The sequence below is a fragment of the Syngnathoides biaculeatus genome, chromosome 17 (assembly GCF_019802595.1).
Source record: "Syngnathoides biaculeatus isolate LvHL_M chromosome 17, ASM1980259v1, whole genome shotgun sequence".
NCBI classification, from domain to species: domain Eukaryota; kingdom Metazoa; phylum Chordata; class Actinopteri; order Syngnathiformes; family Syngnathidae; genus Syngnathoides; species Syngnathoides biaculeatus.
Genome location: NC_084656.1, coordinates 20,544,315 through 20,565,044, shown reverse-complemented (window position 1 = coordinate 20,565,044; position 20,730 = coordinate 20,544,315). Strand labels below are relative to the sequence as shown.

Sequence of the window (20,730 nt, the reverse complement as noted above, 5' to 3'; positions counted from 1 at the left end):
ATATTGTTATTGTTTTATTGCAATCAAAATAATGATTAAAAAATAAATAACAATAAGAAGAAACCAAAATAAAAACAGTCAATCTATTTGTAACCACTGCCAGACCAAGTTTTTTTCAGCTATTTTATTTTCAGGCGATTACTCCCCTTTTGTCTTTTTTTTTTTTTTTAAAGATGGTAAAATGCATCCTTTGTAGGGTTTAAGTCTTAAAATGGACCTGGCCCAAAAGTTCACCGCAGGCTTGGTTATTTCTTGTGACTGGGGACTACTCCCAATGGAACAGTGGTGTCCCTGGATTATGTCAGTAACTAAGGCGTAGTAACATTGTAATTACAATGAAAAAAAAACTTGTATGAAGAAAATTTCCAGGCCATAAATATGAAACACTCAAATGGAAAAACAGTACAGCAGTAACTTGACATGTTTTATGTCCCTTTGACGGATTACGTTTGTAACCTCAAAATATTGACTCTTTCAGTTACTGTAAACCGACGAACCCCCCCCCCCCCCATTTTGTGCATAAAATCAACCCCAAGCTAAAAAAAAACATAATAAACCAAAAGTTTATGCAAAATATCTTGAGTAAGATTTTTTTTTTTTGCCATACAAACATCCATACATAACCTGCTTTAGCCCTATAACAAAACGGGAAAAAAATGCAGGCATTTATCATCCATTTTATTTTGGCGCTTATCCTCACGAGGGTCACGGCAAGTGCTGGACCTTATCCCAGCTGTCAATGGGTTAGGGTTAGCCAGCCAATCGCAGGGCACACAGAGACAAACAGCCACACCCGCATCTCACCTAGGGGCAATTTAGAGTGTCCAATTAATGTTGCATGTTTTTGGGATGTGGGAGGAGACCGGAGAAAACCCACGCAGGCACGGGGAGGACGCGCAAATGCCGCACAAGTAGGGCCGGGATCAAACCTGGGACCTAAGAACTGTGAGGCCGACGCTTGACCAGCTGCCGCAAGCATTTAACGCCACCCAAATTTGATCTACAACTACCTATAGTTGCCACAAGATGGCAGTATTGCATTACTTTTATGTTAGACAGGCCTATGGCTTGCCTAATACAAACATCATTCTTTGGTGCCCCGATGTCAAGCCGCCCCCCTAAAAAAAAATATAATAAGTAAATCGGTGCGTTCACAATGTGGAGCACTTATTTAATCAGTCGGCGCATAACACGCTAAGCATCGTTTTAATATGTTATTAATTTGTAACGACAACATCAACTGTTCTCTTTAAGACGCAATCGAGCCGAGGGAGCGAAGTCACGTCGTCGGCTGACTTTGCATTATTTCATCCGCTCGCCGCTCTCGAGTGACCTTTGCTCCGGTGGTGACGCGGAGTCGCTATACACACAAACACACACGCACGTATACACGCGTGCGCAAACACTAAAACAAAAGTTAGCGTCGCGCTAATTTGCTGACAAAAGGAGGAAATGAAAGCGCAGCGACGCTTCCCCGCTCACCACCCCCCCCCCACCCCCCACCCGGAGTTAATGAGTAACCCGGGCGGAGGCGCAACCTTCGGCAGTCCAGTCCCAAGAAGCAGCAAAAAAAAAAACCCACTTTTAGTTTTTGGGATACTGGATCACCCACGAGCGGAGTTGCTATGGTGAGTGGCGAGTTATTTTTGTCAACACCCCCCCCCCCCACCACCACCGCTTTCCTTTTCGACTCTCTTTTCGTTTTTTTTCCCCCCCGAAAGTGTTTTGAGGTTGTCATGTGACGCCCCGGCAGCGCGGTCGCAAGAGTTTGAGGAAGTCAAAGAGTTGTTTTGATTCGGTTCTTTCGCCGAGGGGGGCGAGACGGTTTGTGCACGAGAGCCGAAACGCAACGATTCGACGTTCAGACGCTTCCTCTTGCTTAAACGTGTCACAAAGATGACATCAGACCGGCGGTTCGCGCTGAACTCGCTCACGGCCCGGTCAGCGTGGACATTTGACATCTATATCCGTCAATGGCAGCGAAAGTCGGCCCCGTGTTTGCACGTTAGCGGTACAATGCCGAAAATAAACACGTGCAACGCTTGGCGAACGCTTGTACGCAATACTCAGATAAAAACATAAATTTGATTATAGTTAAAAGATTGATTTCAAAATTGTTTTTTGTTCAAAAACATACATCAGAGGTGTCAAACTCGTTTTTTTGGCGCGCGACACGTTGTTGTTCCAGTTTCCCTCAGACGGCCGTCGCGACTGTGAAACCATCCGTCCGTCCATTTTCTTTTGCCGCTTATCCTCACGAGGGTCGCGGGGAGTGCCGGAACCCATCCCAGCGGTCAACCGTGAGGAGGCGGGGTACACCCTGAACTGGTCGCCGGCCGATCGGAGGGCACATTGAGACAAACAGCCCCACTCACAATCACACCTAGGGGCAATTTAGAGTGGACTGTTGGGCCAGGTCGATTTTCAGACTTAAACCCTACAGAGGAAGCATTTTTACCGTCTTTTTAAAGAAAAAAAAGCAAAAAGGGGAGTAATCGTCTGAAAATAAAATAACTGGGCTGGAACTGGTTACAAAATGGATTGACTGTTTTTATTTTGGTTTCTTCTTATCCATCCGTCCATTTTCTTTTGCCGCTTATCCTCACGAGGCTCGCGGGGAGCGCCGGAGCCTATCCCGGCTGTCAACGGGCAGGAGGTGGGGTACACCGATCACACCTAGGGGCAATTTAGAGTGTCCATGTTGCATGTTTTTGGGATGTGTGAGGAAAGCGGAGTGCCAGGAGAAAACCCACGCGGGCACGGGGGGGAACATGCAAACTCCACACAGGCAGAATCGAACCCGGGACCTCAGAACTGTGATGCCAACGCCTTCCAGCTGACCCACCGTGCCGCCACATTCATGATATATGACTAGGAATCAATTTCAACAGATCATGGAAGCTGATTTGCCACCGCGGGGCCACATAAAATCACGCGGTGGGCCAGATCTGGCCCCCGGGCCTTGAGTTTGACATCGATCAAAGATGCACAATTGATTTTGAAGTTTATGTAATGCTCAGGTTCAGAATGTTTTCCGTTCACCCCAAAAATGTATCATTTGTTGCCTTATAACACATCTTTGATGTTATATAAATAACACATTTAGATTGTCTTTCAGTGTTTCCATAAACGCCAAAATGGTTTTCAAAATCCAGAAAAACAAAACAAAATATGGGGAACTTGAGGGCTAAATCGTCCTTGACGTTTCTGAAAAACTGAATAACTGCCTTCAGTGTTTACGCGTGAGCTGGTTGAAGACCTCAGGCCCCAACTGTGGTTTCCGTAATCTGCGGTTTTTACGCGAGCAGGCGGTTGGCCCGCTTCCCGACCCCAGAACCAAGTACTAGCCAGGAGCTAGCTTAGCTTCAGTGATTGGACTTCATATTTAGTGTCAATTGAAGATTCAATTAAATCTCCAGCGCTCCCCGCGACCCTTGTGAGGATAAGCGGCTAAGAATATGGATGGATTGCATTTGTCTCACGACGACTCGGGACACATTTTTCCCCCCTCGACAGGCAGAGCAGAGCGCCCCGTCGTCCGGCTCCGCCTCCAAGCTGGAGCACGTCCAGGGTCAAGTGAACGAGGTGAAGGTCATTCTCAAGGACAACATCGACAAGGTGCTGGAGCGAGGAGACCGCCTGGACGACCTGATCGGCAAGACCGGAGACCTGCAGGCGTCGGTGAGTCGGTCGTTTCTGCTCGGACTTCAGTGGTTTTGGGACGTCTCAGAAGTACTTCCCGTCAGAGAGAGGAAGACCCGCGGTTCTGGAGCCAGATTTCCGAAATCGTCTCTGAAAACGCACGTTCCCACCGAAGATACTTTGGTCCTGACAGTTCCTAGAAATAAACATTTATAATCGGATGTGTCTGAGCCACAGAGTTTCCTGGAACTCCTGAAAACCGCTAACGGGGGTCTCGTCTTGGATGTAGTACACAACAGTCCTTTTGTTTCGGTGCGGCAAAGTCCCACCGCCGCAATCCACGTTTGTTTACGGCCATTTTCTGCTTTTTGGTTTTTTTTTTGCAGGCCGACTCGTTCCAAAGGACCTCCACGCGGGTGGCCAGGAAGTACTGGTGGAAAAACATCAAAATGCTCATCATCATCGGCGTGATCGTGTCGGTCGTCCTCATCCTCATCATCCTCGCCGCGACCAAAGTCATTTAATGTATCTACTGAGCAGTTCTAACAATTTTTTCTCTCGCATTTATTGCGTGTCACTGATATCCATCTTATGGTCCGTGTACCGGTACACTTTGGACTCACTAGTATGACGATAGGGACATTAGTAAAATGCCTTGGGTGTGCTAGTACACACTAGTGCCATTTTGGGCCTGCTAGTACATAATTCAACCTTGGTGGTAAACCACAGTCGCTGCGCTAATACGACTACTTTGCTCTGCTAGTCAGTTCCTGTCAAACATTGATAGCACCCAAACAATTTTCATAATAGCAAATCTATACTCGTCGTCTTGCCTTGTTCTATGCGTGATGGTGTGAAGTCTGAATTGTTTTACGACGTTTGACAAACTGTACTAGCACATGGAGCTAAAGCTGGATATCAAGGATACGGAACGCCGTAATTCCCGGCCTACGGAGCGCACCTGGTTGCAAGCCTCGCTGAGTACATTTGTAAAGGAAATACCATTTGAAACACGAGATATTTACAAAGAAAGACAGTACATAGAGTTTAACGCTAGCGCTAACAGGGCCAGCTAAAATAAAACTTACCGGTAAGTATCACTGAGACGCGCCAGTAACACAGCAGCAACACGCTAGCACAGCGCTAACGCTAGCACTAACACCAGGCTAAAGCTAGTGCTCACGCTAGCACCGCGCGAACATAACCGGTTAAAATAAAACTTACCAGTAAATATATGCAACATGCTAGCACTAGTGGTAACGCTAGCACTAACACTCGCACTGTGCTAATGCTAACATGGCCAATTAAAATACAACTTACCAGTAAATATCACGCTAGCACAGCGCTAACAGGGCCGGTGAAAGTCACTTCCTCGGCACATGTATTCCATCGGTCTCACTCATAAATCGCAGGGTTGAAAGCGTGTGGAAAAAAAGTCGCGGCCTGTCGGCCGGAAATTACGGTAAATGCTCCGACGGCTTTTCCGGTGACCACACTTGATCGTTTGCATCACACTCCAAAAATGATTCCATCCGACAGAAATCCAAACAAGTATTTTATTGTTTTACCACGCTTACATTGAATATATATTGTGTATGTGTTCATATGAACTTTGTATAGAATCAATAGAGAATATCTGCATCTACCACTGTAAATAAGTGTCTAACTATTAATAATCATTCACGTAACCCCCCCCCCAAAAAAAAAAAAAATAGAATGAGAACTCTTCCTCTAAATAAAGATCTTGCAAAAAAAAAAAAAAAAAGTGTCAGCTCCAAGAAACACGATGGAAATAAAGAAAAATAAAAAATGTGGGCTCTTCTGTTTTCGCTCGGCGTCGTCGGCGCCCGTCAGCCGCCGTCCGCTCGCGCCTCCCCCGTCGGCGACACCTGAGAAAAGACGGGCACCGCGTCAGAGCCGCCACGCACCCGTGCCCGGCGGCGCACTCACAACCCCGTCAGGAATCCCCCGTGCGGCAAAACATATCGTTAACATTAACACACGTTAAATCCAAAAAAAAAAATAAAAAGCAATCCGGAGGACTACTAGAAGAAAAATTGGGTCGTTAAAAAAAAAAAAAAAGGATACATTCTGTGCAATATTTTACATTTTATGTTTACATTATTGTTATTTTTTTGAATGCAGAAAAAGTTACAGTAAACAACAGAGGAGAAGACATGTCGGACAAAGCAAACGTCCCCCCCAACACAAATGGCGTCGTCCATAGAAGCTGTTAGCTCATGGACAAGACACAAACCAAAAAAAAAAAAAATTAAAAAATAAGCATCAGGTGTGCATCAAAAGATTAACAACTGCATTGCTGCGGTATCCTTTGGAGAGCAAATATTTTAGCATTAATCATTACACGTGGCGGGGGCCTGGAAAAACGGGAAATTTAACCACGTACGCCGGTGCCTCGACATACGAGTTGAAAGTTGAAATCCTTAACCGTGTTCGCAATACAAAATCAGCGCTCCCCAACTGTGTTCCAGCCAACAACAAAAAAAGTTGTTTTTTTTTATATTGCACTTAATAAAAACAATAATATAAGGAAATATCAAGTTAAAATACCTCATTCGATGTACATTCTACGGCTCTTCTCAGTAAATTGCAGTAATAATTGTTCCAAGCAGAGGATTACGCTAGCGCAGCGCGAAAAGGGCCGCACTGGTAAAAGTCACTTCCTCGGCACATATATTCCATCGGTCTCGCTCTTACTTTGTCCGCTAGAGTGCCCCCTTGCGGCCGCTAGAAAAAAAATACACAAATTAGCTGCATCGCCGTGTAAAACGCAGGGTTGGAAGCGTGTGAAAAAAGTTAAATTATGATATACACCCCCCCCACCCCATTATTACGTGTTTAAAGTTATTCTGCACTTTTGTTAATTAAAAAAAAAATGTTTACAAGGCTGGGGGACGAGACAAATAGCCGCACTCACAATCATACCTAGGGCCAATGTAGAGTCACCAATAAATTTTGCATGTTTTTGGGATGTGGGAGAAAACCGGAGTGCCCACCCGGAGAAAACCCATGTAGGCACGAGGAGACCATGCAAACTCTACACAAGTAGGTCCGGGATTGAACCTGGGAGCTCAGAACTGTGAGGCCAATGCTTCACCAGCTGAGCCACCCCCTAAAGCATACATTTTAAGCCCAAAAATAAATAGATTTCTTAAAACTATTTTATCATATAAAGTATATAAACTACACATGTATTTCTACTATGCAAGTTTATTTTCAGTAAAAGCTAAGAAAATACTTTTAAAAGAGCCAAATTGTTTAGGCTTGGAACGGATTATTTCTTTTTCCATTCATGTTAATGGGAAATATCGATTTGGTTTTCGAACAAACCGCTTCTCGAACCGCTTTCTGGAACGGAATGCTGTACTGTATTTGTTTTTTATTTTTAGTCTGACACGGGAGCATCCGTAAAACGCTTGAATCGTATTTTTCGGAAGAATTGTTTACAATCTGCCAAAAGTTCCCCATAAATTTATTTATTTTTTTTTTTTTTAAATTAAAAATTTCTGTTTGCATTTTGAAAAAACTCGAGCCGGATCACTCGTATCTCTAGGCACCACTGTACGTCCTCTCGAACAACTCAAAAAAAAATAAAAAAAAAAAACAAAAAAACGGGGTAAATGGAGGTTGAAAAAGCGGCGACATCGTATCCCATGTTTTCCTTCTTTTTTTTTTCCCATATTTTTTTTTTTTTTTTTAAGTTGATATACAGGATGTTGTGAGACCATACCAAACGGCAGCAAGCGAGAGCGTATGCGTCTCGTACCCGGTCCGCATTGAGCGGGCCTTGACAGTATCTGGAGTCAGCTCATGGCCTGCAAGGAAGCTCCGCTGGCAGGTACAAACAAGGTATGTCAGAGTTAGGAGACACAACAGTTCCGTGTACTGTAAATCCATAACTGCAGTAGTAGTAGTAGTAGTAGTAGTAGTAGTAGTAGTAGTGCTTTACCTGTTAACTTTACAGTTAAAGAAGAGAGAAAAAAACAAAGAAAAATGGTGCAAAAGGAGGCTGGCGGGTGTTAAAAAAAAAATAATCGCCTCCGTGTAGCCGCTACGTTACCAAAAAGGAAAATGTTTTAAATTACACATCAAATATTATCAAACAGTTTTAAATAACAGGACTACTTTTTTACCGTCGTAACGGGGCGTGACGGCGCGGCGTTGCGGGCGTACCTGCTCGTGTCATCTTTCCACGCGACCTGTTTTCAGTACGGTCGGTAACTGGTGCTGTGAACGGGGCGGCGCGGCGTCTTGCCGTAAGCGGCCGGCTCGGCTGCGGACGAGGTCACAACACCACAAAATCATTCGTCATAAAACAACAGATTAAACCTGCGCACAATGACTTTCATTTCAAATCTTGTCATGTTGCGGCAATTTGATGACGACAACGTCAATGTTACTGCGCACTCACGCCAGTGTGTGGAGAAATAATTTGTTGCCATGGCGGCAACGAGCAATCTGCAGACTGGCTAACAGCCAATCACAAACAACAACAACCAACGTCACACTCTCATTGGCTGAGTCCCATGTTACTCATCGGCCACGCCTTTTCGAGCCACTTCCACGCGCTCCGAGATTTTGTGGTGCCCGTGCACGTTTTGCTTCATCATTAATCCATTTCCTTAGCTGCTTATCCTCACAAGGGTCGCGGGGAGTGCTGGAGCCTATCCCAGCTGTCAGCGGGCAGGAGGTGGGGCTCACCCTGAACTGGTCGCACGTCGAGACAAACAGCTGCTGTTACAGTCACACCTCGGGGCAATTCATGTTGCATGCATCCATATAGCCATTTTCTTAGCTGCTTATCCTCACAACGGTGGTGGGGAGTGGCGGAGCCTATCCCGGCTGTCAATGGGCAAGCGGCGGGGTACGCCCTGAACTGGTCGCCAGGCAGACGGAGACAAACAACAACCGCATTCACAATCACACCTATGGGCAATTTAGAGGGCTGGGATCAAACCCGGGTCCTCAGAACTGTGAGGCCACAGTTTCACCAATCGTTTCAAACTCCATCCAGCACTAGGTTAACATTTTTCATTTTATTAAATAATTGACTAATTAGATTTGACAAGGCGGCACAGTGGAGCAGCTGGTGAACCGTTGGCCTCACAGGTTCTGAGGACCCGGGTTCAATCCCGGCCCTCCCAGTGTGGAGTTTGCATGTTCTCCCCGTGCCTTGCGTGGGTTTTATCCGGGTGTGCACTCCGGTTTCCTCCCACATCCCCAAAAACATGCAACTTTAATCGGACCCAAGGTGTGATTGTGAGTGCGACTGTTTTGTCTTAATGTGCCTTGCGATTGCCTGGCAACCAGTTCAGGGCGTACCCCGCCTCCTGCCCGTTGACAGCTGGGCTGGGAAAGGCTCCACCACTCCCCGCGACCGTTGTGAGGATAAGCAGCTAAGAAAATGGCTATATGGATGAATGCCACATGAATTGGACACTCTAAATTGACCCAAGGTGTGATTGTGAGTGCGGCTCTGTTTTGTCTCGATGTGCCCTGCGATTGGCTGGCAGCCGTTTCAGGGTAAGCCCCGCCTCTTGCCCGTTGACAGCTGGGATAGGCTTCAGCACTCCCCGCGACTCTTGTGAGGATAAGCGGCGAAGAAAATGGATGGATGGACAATTACTTCTTGGAAATAAAGTCCATGCTAAATTAATTACAATTTATTTTACAAATATCTTCTACTTCCGTTAGGTTTAATTAAATCACGCATATTACGGCATTTTAATGAAATAATCGTTCATGTTGATTAAACATCTCAGAAATGTCATATTTTACATTTTATTTTACGTTTATTAAAGAATGATTTTTCTGAATAAAAATGTGAAATGTGAAAATTTTGAATTTTTTTCTCACAACTATAAACTAACATTTAAAAGTAATGGGAAAATAGATTTAATAGATTTAAATTTCGCAAGGATAACGCTGCACTGCTGTCGGGGAGACTGAAAATGCTGCAATGTGCATGCCGGACCACTAGTAGGCAGCATTACCTTACAAAGCGCTTTTGTGACAGTTTTGAAATACGACCCCCCCCCAACATTGTTATCCTGTCTATTCACGATCAAGACAATATACAGACTAGGGTGGGCGTGATAGATTAATTGTGATGAAAAATTATCGCAATATTCTGCAGACAGTATACTGTAATGCAGTAATTAGGCACTGACGTACATCACAATATACAGGTGCATCTCATTAAAGTAAGAGCGGGAAATGCAATTTATTTCAGCAGTTCAAATCATAAAAGTAAAACTCATAGATTCACGTCACACAAAGGGAAATATTTCACGATTTTATTTTTTTTATATATATAATTTTGATGATTACAATTTACAGCTAACCAAAAAAAACAAAAACAAACAAAAAAAAAATCTAAAGACAATATCACCATCTCAAGAAATTAGAATGACAATCAAAAATGATTTTTGAAAGTAGAAATTAGGTCGGAATTTGCCTTCTGGGAAAAAAAAAAAAATGAAAGCGTTGAATGAATCAATGAGTTTTTGAACTACTGCAAGAAATGAACTTTTCTATGATATTCTAATTTATTGAGATGCACCTGTATGTGAAACAGAAGGAGGGAAACCCCATAGAAACTGTCCTTCCATATTCAGGACACAAAAAACTGAAATAAAATACAACCAAAAAAAAAAAAAAAAAAAAAAAAAACAAAAAATAAATCCACAATGTTAATAAAAACAGGTTTGGATGCAGTGTTGACATTATAGATTGACAATAGTGACAGTGACAATATTGATATTTCGATGCAGGTGTAGCGATCGAGACTGTATTGCAACAGACAATACGATACATCATCCATATTTTGTCCCGCCATAACCGCCCGCCCACCCCCCCACCCCGTCCCCCAAATCCGATCCTCAATAAAGAAAGGGTCTATAGAGATCTTCACACATGGACTTACTACTGTCGCCACCGTATCCGTAATAGTTGCTGTAACCGGAGTAATCGTAGCCGCTGTAGCCGCCGTAGCCGCCGTAGCCTTGATTGCCGTAGCCGCTGTAGTTGCTGTAGCCCTGGTTCCAGTAGTTGCCGTAACCCCGGTTCCAACTTGGGGCCGCACCTGCAATGGCACAATCGGATCGGAACGCGCACAACAGCTCAAAGACGGCGTGTCGGGAAAAGTCCGGGAATTTAGCCGCCGGATAGCTCAGTTAGCGAAACTCAAGGCCGGATAGCTGAGTTAGCGAAACTCAAGGCCGGATAGCTAAGTTAGCAACACTCAACGTCGGATAGCTGAGTTAGCGAAACTCAAGGTCGGATAGCTAAGTTAGCAACACTCAAGGTCGGATAGCTGAGTTAGCGAAACTCAAGGCCGGATAGCTGAGTTAGCGAAACTCAAGGCCGGATAGCTAAGTTAGCAACACTCAACGTCGGATAGCTGAGTTAGCGAAACTCAAGGCCGGATAGCTGAGTTAGCGAAACTCAAGGCCGGATAGCTGAGTTAGCGAAACTCAAGGCCGGATAGCTGAGTTAGCAACACTCAAGGTCGGATAGCTAAGTTAGCAACACTCAAGGTCGGATAGCTAAGTTAGCAACACTCAAGGTTGGATAGCTAAGTTAGCAACACTCAAGGCCGGATAGCTGAGTTAGCGAAACTCAAGGCCGGATAGCTAAGTTAGCAACACTCAAGGTCGGATAGCTAAGTTAGCAACACTCAAGGTCGGATAGCTGAGTTAGCGAAACTCAAGGCCGGATAGCTAAGTTAGCAACACTCAAGGTTGGATAGCTAAGTTAGCAACACTCAAGGCCGGATAGCTGACGGCACAGACTCACCGCCTCCTCGTCCTCGAGACCTGAGCGAGTACCCGCCTCTGCCTCCCCAGTACTGCTGGTGCTGGTACTGCTCCTTGGACATGGCCACCTTCACTTCACACTGCACACAAAAAACCCAACTCTGTCCGTACAAGTACCATCGTAGCGAGTCACGGGCCAAATTTGCGAGACGTCACCTTGCTGAGGCCGACATTGTGGTACTTCTTCTCCATGATGGTCTTGACGGGTTCCTCCTCTTTGAACGTGATGAAGCAGAAGCCTCTCCTCCTGTTGGTCTTGCTCTCCATGGGAAGCTCCACGGCCTCTACCTGATGAAACGAACGGCAAAAAGTATTTGAATAAAATTTTCAAAATTCAACTAAAACGACATGCAACGCGGGGGTGGGGGTGGTGGTGGTGGTGGTGGGGGGGGTTTAGACGGACCTCACCTCTCCAAAAGTGCCAAAGTATTCTCGCACTTTGGACTCAGGAGTGTCCGGAGAGAGGCCGCCTACGAAGATCTTTTTGACCGGCTCCTTGCTCTTCATGGCCTTGGCTTTTTTGGGGTCGATCACCTTCCCGTTGAGATTATGATCCTTCTGCGCGGTTACCTGGGCGACGAAATAAAGTATAACATTTCCATCATACCCGCTATTTTTATTTATTTATTTCAAATCAATGGCGTCTTTACCTTGTCGACGCTCGCCACGTCCTTGAAGAGCACGAAGCCGAAACCCCGGGAGCGGCCGGTCATGGGGTCCAGTTTCAGGTTGCAGTCGATGACCTCGCCGAACTTGGAGAAGTAGTCTCTCAGGTCCTTCTTGGTCGTGTCCCAGCTGAGACCGCCGACAAACATCTTCCTGTTGACAACGACGACGATTACGGTGATCTGGATTTTATCTACACGCATCTGGCACACCATTAGGTAGGTACACAATCTGGAGAATGCGCCGCGTTCACGATAATTACGCGTCATTTCCGGCCTTCAAGCCGCGACCCCCCCCCCCCCCACACGCTTTCAACCCCGCGGTTTATACGGTGATGCGGGTAATTACTCGAGCGGAAAAGGTAAGAATGAGACTCGTGGAATATATGTGCCGAGGAAGTGACTTTTACCGGCCCTGTTCGGGCTGCGTTAGCGTGTTGCTGCTGTGTTACTGGTGTGTCTCTGTGATATTTACCGGTCAGTTTTATTTTAACCAGCTGTGTTAGCGCTAGTTTTAGCGCGGCGCTAGTGTTAGTTTTCCAGATGACTCATGCAGGTCGGTTATATTGTGCATAGAATACCAGAAGCAAATATTATACCTGTCCATATACCATCATTTCCAGCCTATAAGCCGCAACTTTTTTCACACGTTTTCAACCCTGCGGCAAATTTGTGCATTTTTAACGGCCCTAAGGGGGGACTCGACCGGAAAAGTTTAAGAGTGAGACTGGTGGAATATATGTGCCGAGGAAGTGACTTTTACCGGCCCCGTTAGCGCTGCGTTAGCGTGTTTCTGCTGTGCTACTAGCGTGTCTCAGTGATGTTTACCGGTAAGTTTTATGGTACCGCTAGCTTTACCGCAGCGCTAGTGTTAGTTTTCCAGATGACTGCAGGTAGGTTATATTGTGCATAGAATACCAGAAGCAAATATTATGCTTGTCCATAATTTCCAGCCCATAAGCCCAGACTTGTTTCCCACGTGCAGCTAATTTGCGGTGATGCGGCTAATTTGTGCATTTCTTTGCTAACGGCCGCAAGGGGGCACTCAAGCGGCAAAGGTTAAGAGTGAGACTGGTGGACTAAATGTGCCGAGGAAGTGACTTTTACCGGTCCGGGCCACTTAGCGTTAGCGCGGTGCTAGCGTTAAACTCTTTCTGTGTACCGTCTTTCTTTGTAAATATCTTGTGTTTCAATGTGGGCACTTGCGGCTTTTACACAGCCGCGGCGTATGTATGTACCAAATGGTATTTCCGTTACAAATGCACTCGATGAGGCTCGTCACCGGGCGCGCTCTGTAGGCCGGGAATTACGGTATGTATTTAAATCATACAAATGATATATAAACAGCCGGGCGAATGACTGCATTGCTCACTCTTGAAAAAGAGTTTGAGAAGACGACGCACCGCAGGCATCTGCGTTAGCGAAGTTTAAGGCTTTTTGTACGGTTGTGGAGTCATGTGACTGCGGCGCACTTTGATGATGACAGCGAGCTGGCGCCGTACTTGTAACATTTTAAGCAATGACAATGTCACGTCATTATCCGAGCCGCTTCTCCCCACAAGGGTTGCAGGAAAGTCGGAGCTTTTCCAGGCTAGCTTCAGGCGAAAGGCCGACTAGACCCTGAACTGGTTGCCAGTCAGTCGCAGGGCAGATATCGACACCATCACTGAGCGGGAATCGATTCCACGCTGCCCGCACCAAAGGCAGGCATGTGTACCACTACATCATCAGTGACAATGTAATTATTGTTTTAGCAGATTGAATAATTGAGTAACCACAATTTTGGTGTGTTGTTGTGCTTATGTGTTTGTGCAACAAAATATGATAGCAATAAAAAGGTATAATACTATCTCTTGAAGAAAGTCAAGAAAGATCTTTTTTTATTCCCTGAAATGTTGTCATTTTTTACCTTTTTACAGTAGATTAATAAAATATTAATAAGTGCTGACACTTAATTTAGTCTCCAGTTCTGTTCATCATGGTTCAGCATCACAACATATCAGTTTTGGTGATTAAAAAGGGCTGTCCGAAAGGCAATTAGGCATTTAACAATTGCCCCAGAAGGGTATGATAATATTAGAAACTTCATTTTCTGAAGTCAATAACACAAAGAAGAATTGTTCGTGAGATGCTGTCATTCTAGACAAAACGGGTCATTCGAAACTCCGCGAAACAGCAAGGTCGCGAAAGAGCGGGGGACTTTACACATTACTACGAAGCGGGTTGGTGGGTCCGGTACGTTCAAATAAGGTTCACAGTTCAGTATTTGGGTGTCCATATTTTCCCCAAACCATGTTAAATTGCACTAGTTTGTCGTCGTCACACATTTCACACGCTCGACTCTCACCCTTCATCCTCCTCATTTTTACTGGCATCGATTTTCGCTCCCTCGGCCTCGTCCCCAGCCAGGCCGCCGTCGGCCGACGCCGCGGCCGTCATGGGGTCGTCGTTGTACGCCACCCCGTCCTCCTCCATCCTCATGATGCCCACGTCTTCGCTGAACTCGCAGTCGTCCGACATATTGTTCCTCTTCTCTTTCTTTTGCTTTTTTTTGGGGTCTCTTTTCTAACAGGCGTTGCGTCGGTGAGAAGCTAAGCTAGCAAAAAAAAAAAAAAAAAAAAAAAAACAATTCCAGACGGTTCACCGGGGGGCAAATTGGGCGAGTTAGTTTCGCAGATTTCTCCGGTTGCTTTGGTTCATCCGCGTGCTAAACTAAATAATTATAGAAATCTTTGTAATTAGCAATGTTTGTCGTTTATTTACTTGGCGGCGGACCTCCTTCTTCGTCGACGTCTCCTTCGGTTGAACGGCGCTCGGCTCGGCTGAGTAACGCGGAGTGTCGCAGCGCCACCGGCAGGATCGGAGGGCGCACTGTGGCACTAACGTGGAACTGCAGCTTGGGGCCTGAGTCTCGATTTTGTCGTGATAAAAAAAATATGCTCGTATTAATAGCGAATTAACTACTAACCAACCCCCGGGGAGTTGGTAAAACGCTACTTAGCACTTTTTTTCAACTAGATTCGTGTGTTTTGAAGGACCGGTGAGGTGTTACAACCGGCCGGCTAGTAGACGCTAATTCGGCTAACGTTAGTTAATCTGTATACAATAAATAAACAAACGACAATAAAAACAAAAATAATGGCCACTGTGGTGATTCCTGCCGCTACTACTGCGCTTTTACTGGACATCGAAGGCACAACCACTCCGATCACCTTTGTAAAGGTAGGTTTTGTTGACGGTGTAAAAGAGAGCGCGAAAGTCGTGCTAAAGCATGTCAGAAGCATGTTGTTTTCACAAATGATTTCGTTATAACGATATCTTCACGTTCGAATGCCAAACAACTCTTTAGACATGCATGGCACAACGTAGGGGAGCAGTTTTTTGTACGTCAAGAGTCAGCTGGGATACTCATATAAGGACAGAAAGTTGACACTCTCACCAGAAACACTGCGGATTGACATAATTTGACTAAATCAGTCTTGAGAATTGATTAAGTAGAAACAGTCGACTGGATATTCTGGTTTTGTTGGTTCACTATTTCCCGTTGGAGGAAACTCGGCGGAGTCGGAACATTCGATTCTAAATAGCTTGCGTTGGCAGTCTCATCCATATTTATGATCCTGTTAGTGGATTCAGTTTTATCCATTCACTGACTCGACGGAAACATTCTCCCCATTTTGTGCAGGATATTCTTTTTCCATACATACGTGAGCATCTCGAAGACTACCTGTCGGCTCACTGGGAGGAAGATGAGTGCAAACAAGACGTCCATCTTCTTAAAAAACAGGTAGTTGAAGGGGAAATCCAGTGGTTTGCATAAACATTGTATCCAATAGGTCATGTAATACGTAGTCTATTTTGACAATGTCACGTTGAGTCCTCTCATTTAATCGTTCATTAATTCAACCGATACTGCTATTTCTTAATCAGATGAGGATGAATCCGAGAAATCAGCGCGAGGCCCAATCTAATCGAGCCTTTGGTGCGGACCACCTTACATGTCACATCCGCGCACCTAAGTCGTATGACTGGCAAAAATGGCAGCGCCGCTGAACATTCGCAATTGTGGATAAAAATCTTCCGAAAACACTATTAAACGAGAGAGGATTTAACATCACATTGTCATAATAAGAGTACGTATTACATGACGTATTGGATACATTGTTCAGGGAAATCGCTGGATTTCCCCGTTTTAAACACTTTGTTACTCTGTCAAAAAAAAAAAATTGCATAACCTTTGAAAAGCGATTTTTCGGCATACCGCGCGATAATAACTTGACCCTGTGACAGATCGAAGAGGACATGAGGCAGAACCGGGCGTGTCCCGTCCACGCCGTGGACCAGACGGTGCACACGGACGAGGAGAAGGCCATCCGGGAGGTGGTGGACGACGTGCTGTGGCAGATGGCCGCCGACCGAAAGTCCACGGCGCTCAAGCGGCTGCAGGGTCACATGTGGCGAGCGGCGTACGCCTCGGGCACAATCAAAGGCGAGTAAGTGGACTCCTCAAATTGTTGAGACCAGAAACTTCTCGTTTCGACGTTTACTTACCACATAGCAACTATTAAAATGATCTTCAATTCCCTCTCAATCCTGCTGTTTGTATTCGTTTTTCGCTCTACTGGTCGTTTCCGTCTATCCGGAAACGTAAAAAACGGCCCCCCGCGATTGATGCAAAGATTTGCACGCAGGCTCTACCAGGACGTGACGCCATCCATCCGAAGGTGGCGAGGGCAAGGTCTCAAGGTCTTCATCTACTCGTCGGGCAGCGTGGAGGCCCAGAAACTCCTCTTCACACACTCCGTCGAGGGCGACGTTTTAGACGTGAGTATCCGCTTCAATTGTTAGCTATTTCAAATTTTGCAAAATCAACAATGAAATTGTCAAAATTCTGCATGCACACAGCTTTATATTAAAATTATGTCTTTGTTTTCTTTTGACTGCCGTCGCCTCCCGTCCCTCCCCAGTTATTCGACGGCCACTTCGACACAGCCGTCGGTGCCAAAGTGGACGCAAAAAGCTACGAAAGGATCGCCGAGAGGATCGGTTGCGCGCCGGAGGAAATTGTCTTCCTGACGGACGTCACGCGAGGTTGTCAGCTTTGTGTCAAAATTCTTGATATATCGTAATTTCCGTTTTACAAGCCGCGACATTTTTCACACGCTTTCCACCATGCGGTTTATGCGGTGCTAGGGTTAGCGCACCTGGTTATAAGCCTTGGTACATAGAAAGAGTTTAACGCTGACGCTAGCGCCAAAAGATGACACGTTATGGCGACCCCTAACGCTACAAGCTGAAAGGAAAAGAAGAAGAAGTGTAACTAATCCAAAATTCTTGATATAGCGTAATTTCCGTTTTACAAGCCGCAACATTTTTCACACGCTTTCCACCATGCGGTTTATGCGGTGCTAGGGTTAGCGCACCTGGTTATAAGCCTTGATATATAGAAAGAGTTTAACGCTGACGCTAGCGCCAAAAGATGACACGTTATGGCGACCCCTAACGGTAGCTGAAAGGAAAAGAAGTGTAACTAATCCAAAATTCTTGATATAGCGTAATTTCCGTTTTACAAGCCGCGACATTTTTCACACGCTTTCCACCATGCGGTTTATGCGGTGCTAGGGTTAGCGCACCTGGTTATAAGCCTTGATACATAGAAAGAGTTTAACGCTGACGCTAGCGCCAAAAGATGACACGTTATGGCGACCCCTAACGGTAGCTGAAAGGAAAAGAAGAAGAAGTGTAACTAATCCAAAATTCTTGATATAGCGTAATTTCCTGTCTGCAAGCAGCGACTTTTTTCACACTCTTTCAACCCTGCGGTTTATGCGGTCATGTGGCTAGCGTTAGCACACCTGGTTATAAGACTCAGTACACAGAAAGAGTTTAACGCTAAACTCTTTCTGTGTACCGTGGCTTGTAACCCGGTGCCCTAACGCTCGTGCCATGCTAGCCCCGCGGTAACGCTAGCGCCAAGCTAGCCCCGCTTTAGCATTAAAAGTTTCTGTTTACCGAGGCTTATAACCAGGCCCGCTCTGTAGTCACTCAAAAATACGAAAGTTATTATTCAACTACAGAATTTCTATTAATGAAAGGTGCAAAGTTGTTGCTTTTTGTAATCGTAATTTATCATTTTAATCCATGATTATTATTATTTTTTTATTTCCTGAGACAAAAAAAATTAACGTGAGGCGTTTTTGTGAGGTGCTGTTTTATTAATTCAAATGGATGACAGAGTGGAGGCCGTTTGAGCAAATCGGCGTACAGCATAACTTTCTCTTGAAAGCAATTTGAGGTAAGGCGTTTATTAATTCAAGTGGCACCCGGCGATGAATTCGGACACATCTATTAGCGCGGAGGCAATTTGATGAAAAATAAGGATAGAGCATGGCTTTCTTAAAGTTGTTAATGTTACTCCTAAATTAACAAGGTCATGGCACCTTGTGGAGCTCAGGCCTTTTGCGTAATTACGCATGTATTACAACTTTCTCAAAACCATTTATCAAATTCAGTGGCGGCAAGTGATTAATTCAGACGACGGCGGGGGAATCTGGGGAAATTAGGATCCGTGCAAATGTCAGCTTGACAGACGGCGCATCTGCTCTACAGGCCTTCCGGGAAAGACTGTAGACAACAATGGGTTGGAGCACCAGTCTTCTTTTTTTTTTTTTAATGGATAAAGAGTTTATTTGAAGTGAGGCATTTATTTATCCGAGTATAATAAATGGGACATAGCAGTAATTCGAGTGGCATGATTTTCCTAGAACGAGAGAGGTCATCTTTACAGTTTACAGTCGCATATTCCCTGTAGCACCACCATTTTTACCCGAGAGATGGAAAAAAATGATTTTTTTTTTTCTAAATTCAAGCAAACGACACATTTTGGCAATCTTTACCCGAAACTCGATTGGAAATGTCAGCTTTACCGATGCCGCGTCCGGTCACAAATAGGCTAAAATAACAGAGGGGGTGGGGGGGGGATGCTGTTGCAGAGGCCAAAGCGGCGGAGGACGCCGGCGTCAACGCGGTGGTGGTGGCGCGGCCGGGCAACGCCGAGCTGACGGAAGAGGAAGCGGCGCACTACCGCGTCATCACGTCCTTCGGCCAGCTGGAAGTGACGGGCAGAGCTTAACGTCCGTCGGGAGGAGGCGCCACGAGAACCTCAATCATTTGTCCTGTTTCTTGATTTTTTTTTTAAACATCCTAAAGGCCTCAACCTCACTGTTGTGTATTATTTTCCACAATGAAGTTTTATTTACAGTAAACGTGCCATCCTGGTTGACTTTAAGACTGTGCATGCGTTTCTAATAAAGTGTCCTGGGAACATGGGAGTCGAACCTCGGTCTCGCACAAAAACTGCAACACAGTCACCTTGTAAATAAATGCTGTGTATTAAAAAAAATATTGCATGTGGTCGATCTATAGAGCTCGTGCACCTACGTCGCAAAATCACGAGGCTTTTGTTTACGTCGCCATGTTGCCGGTCAAGCTAAGCGTGGCTCAATGCTAAGACGGTTGGAGACGCCGCGGAAATATGTCGTGTAGCACGACGATACCGTCAGACATTTAGAAGGTGAAATTAAATGACGGTACGTGGAAAAATTAGATAAATTCGGCATGGAGGACCCCTATTTAATGCCGAAATCTATGTTTTCGTCGTAAGAATTGGACTTCATTCCGCTTGTCCGGGACAACTGGATCTACGCGTGGATCTGGTGGCTGAGTCGTCGAGATTTACACGGAAAAGTTTGAAAGCGTAGAAAAGACTGGACGCATATGAATATTTAGTTTCTGGATCTGTTCTCAATCAGGAATAAATCCCACGTAGTGACGGTTTTGACGGCTCGTGAACGCGGAAGCGCGTTCGGCGACACGTTGACCTTTGCCGGAATCCGCCGATCTTTTCAGCTACGATTCTATACAAATACTAATATTTAAATAAATGACCGCTGGTTTTACACAAGCTCGCATTCGTGAATTATGATTGAAAAAAACAAAAAGAGGACGGCGGCGTCTCCACGGGATGTACACGGAAGCGATTGCGGCCACACTTAACCTCCGTGACACTTTTTTGTTTTTTTTGAACACGCATTGTTCTCAAATGAGCCAATTTGGCATTCTAAATACTTTTTGGTAATTTGAGATTGAGAAGAATTAATTCCTACCTGAAATGAAGCAATCGCTACACAGGGGTGTGTGTATTTTTGGTTGGGCACTCTCCATCACGTTTAATTGCCGAAATCCATCGATCTTTTCCGGTCTTTTCAGCTGGTATTCCGTAGAACGATCTCTTTGAATATTTGTCTCGTCTCTTGTGACAATCCACAGCACAACATTTCTCGAGTATTGTGACTATTCTGCTCCGCTTCAATGTCTCCCTCAATGTGGAGCGGCTTTGTTTGACCTGCAATATGGCGCCGTGAAAATGATGACGTCACACGCACAAGGTCTATAACAGACTCAAATTTGGCAATTCATAATCGGATTAAGAGAAGGTCGCAACTACACTGGGGCGGCAATACAGTGCACACAAAGTATTTACTCAGTTTCACTTTTTTCCATTTTGCTTTCAAAAATAAATTCAA

At 45.2% G+C, this 20,730-nt stretch overlaps 3 protein-coding genes across 3 annotated transcripts; 2 read left to right on the top strand and 1 right to left on the bottom strand.

Annotated features, from left to right (window-relative positions):
• The first annotated feature begins 1,504 nt into the window (after nt 1-1,504).
• Nucleotides 1,505-5,044, top strand: si:ch73-234b20.5 (uncharacterized protein LOC449923 homolog). The gene is made up of 3 exons (XM_061847694.1): nt 1,505-1,628; nt 3,517-3,681; nt 4,029-5,044. Exons 1-3 carry the CDS (start codon nt 1,626-1,628, stop codon nt 4,164-4,166), a joined length of 306 nt encoding a protein of 101 aa, XP_061703678.1. The 5' UTR covers nt 1,505-1,625; the 3' UTR covers nt 4,167-5,044.
• A 138-nt stretch (nt 5,045-5,182) lies between these two features.
• LOC133515288 (heterogeneous nuclear ribonucleoprotein D0-like) lies at nt 5,183-14,760 on the bottom strand. Its single transcript, XM_061847691.1, has 8 exons — nt 14,493-14,760; nt 12,131-12,299; nt 11,889-12,050; nt 11,637-11,768; nt 11,461-11,560; nt 10,589-10,747; nt 7,394-7,936; nt 5,183-5,531 (listed from the first exon to the last, which is right to left on the bottom strand). Exons 1-7 carry the CDS (start codon nt 14,663-14,665, stop codon nt 7,869-7,871), a joined length of 963 nt encoding a protein of 320 aa, XP_061703675.1. The 5' UTR covers nt 14,666-14,760; the 3' UTR covers nt 5,183-5,531; nt 7,394-7,868.
• Nucleotides 14,761-14,982: 222 nt separating this feature from the next.
• On the top strand, nt 14,983-19,427 carry enoph1 (enolase-phosphatase 1). Its single transcript, XM_061847693.1, has 6 exons — nt 14,983-15,367; nt 15,831-15,932; nt 16,436-16,638; nt 16,837-16,969; nt 17,113-17,236; nt 19,138-19,427. Exons 1-6 carry the CDS (start codon nt 15,284-15,286, stop codon nt 19,275-19,277), a joined length of 786 nt encoding a protein of 261 aa, XP_061703677.1. The 5' UTR covers nt 14,983-15,283; the 3' UTR covers nt 19,278-19,427.
• Nucleotides 19,428-20,730: the final 1,303 nt, after the last annotated feature.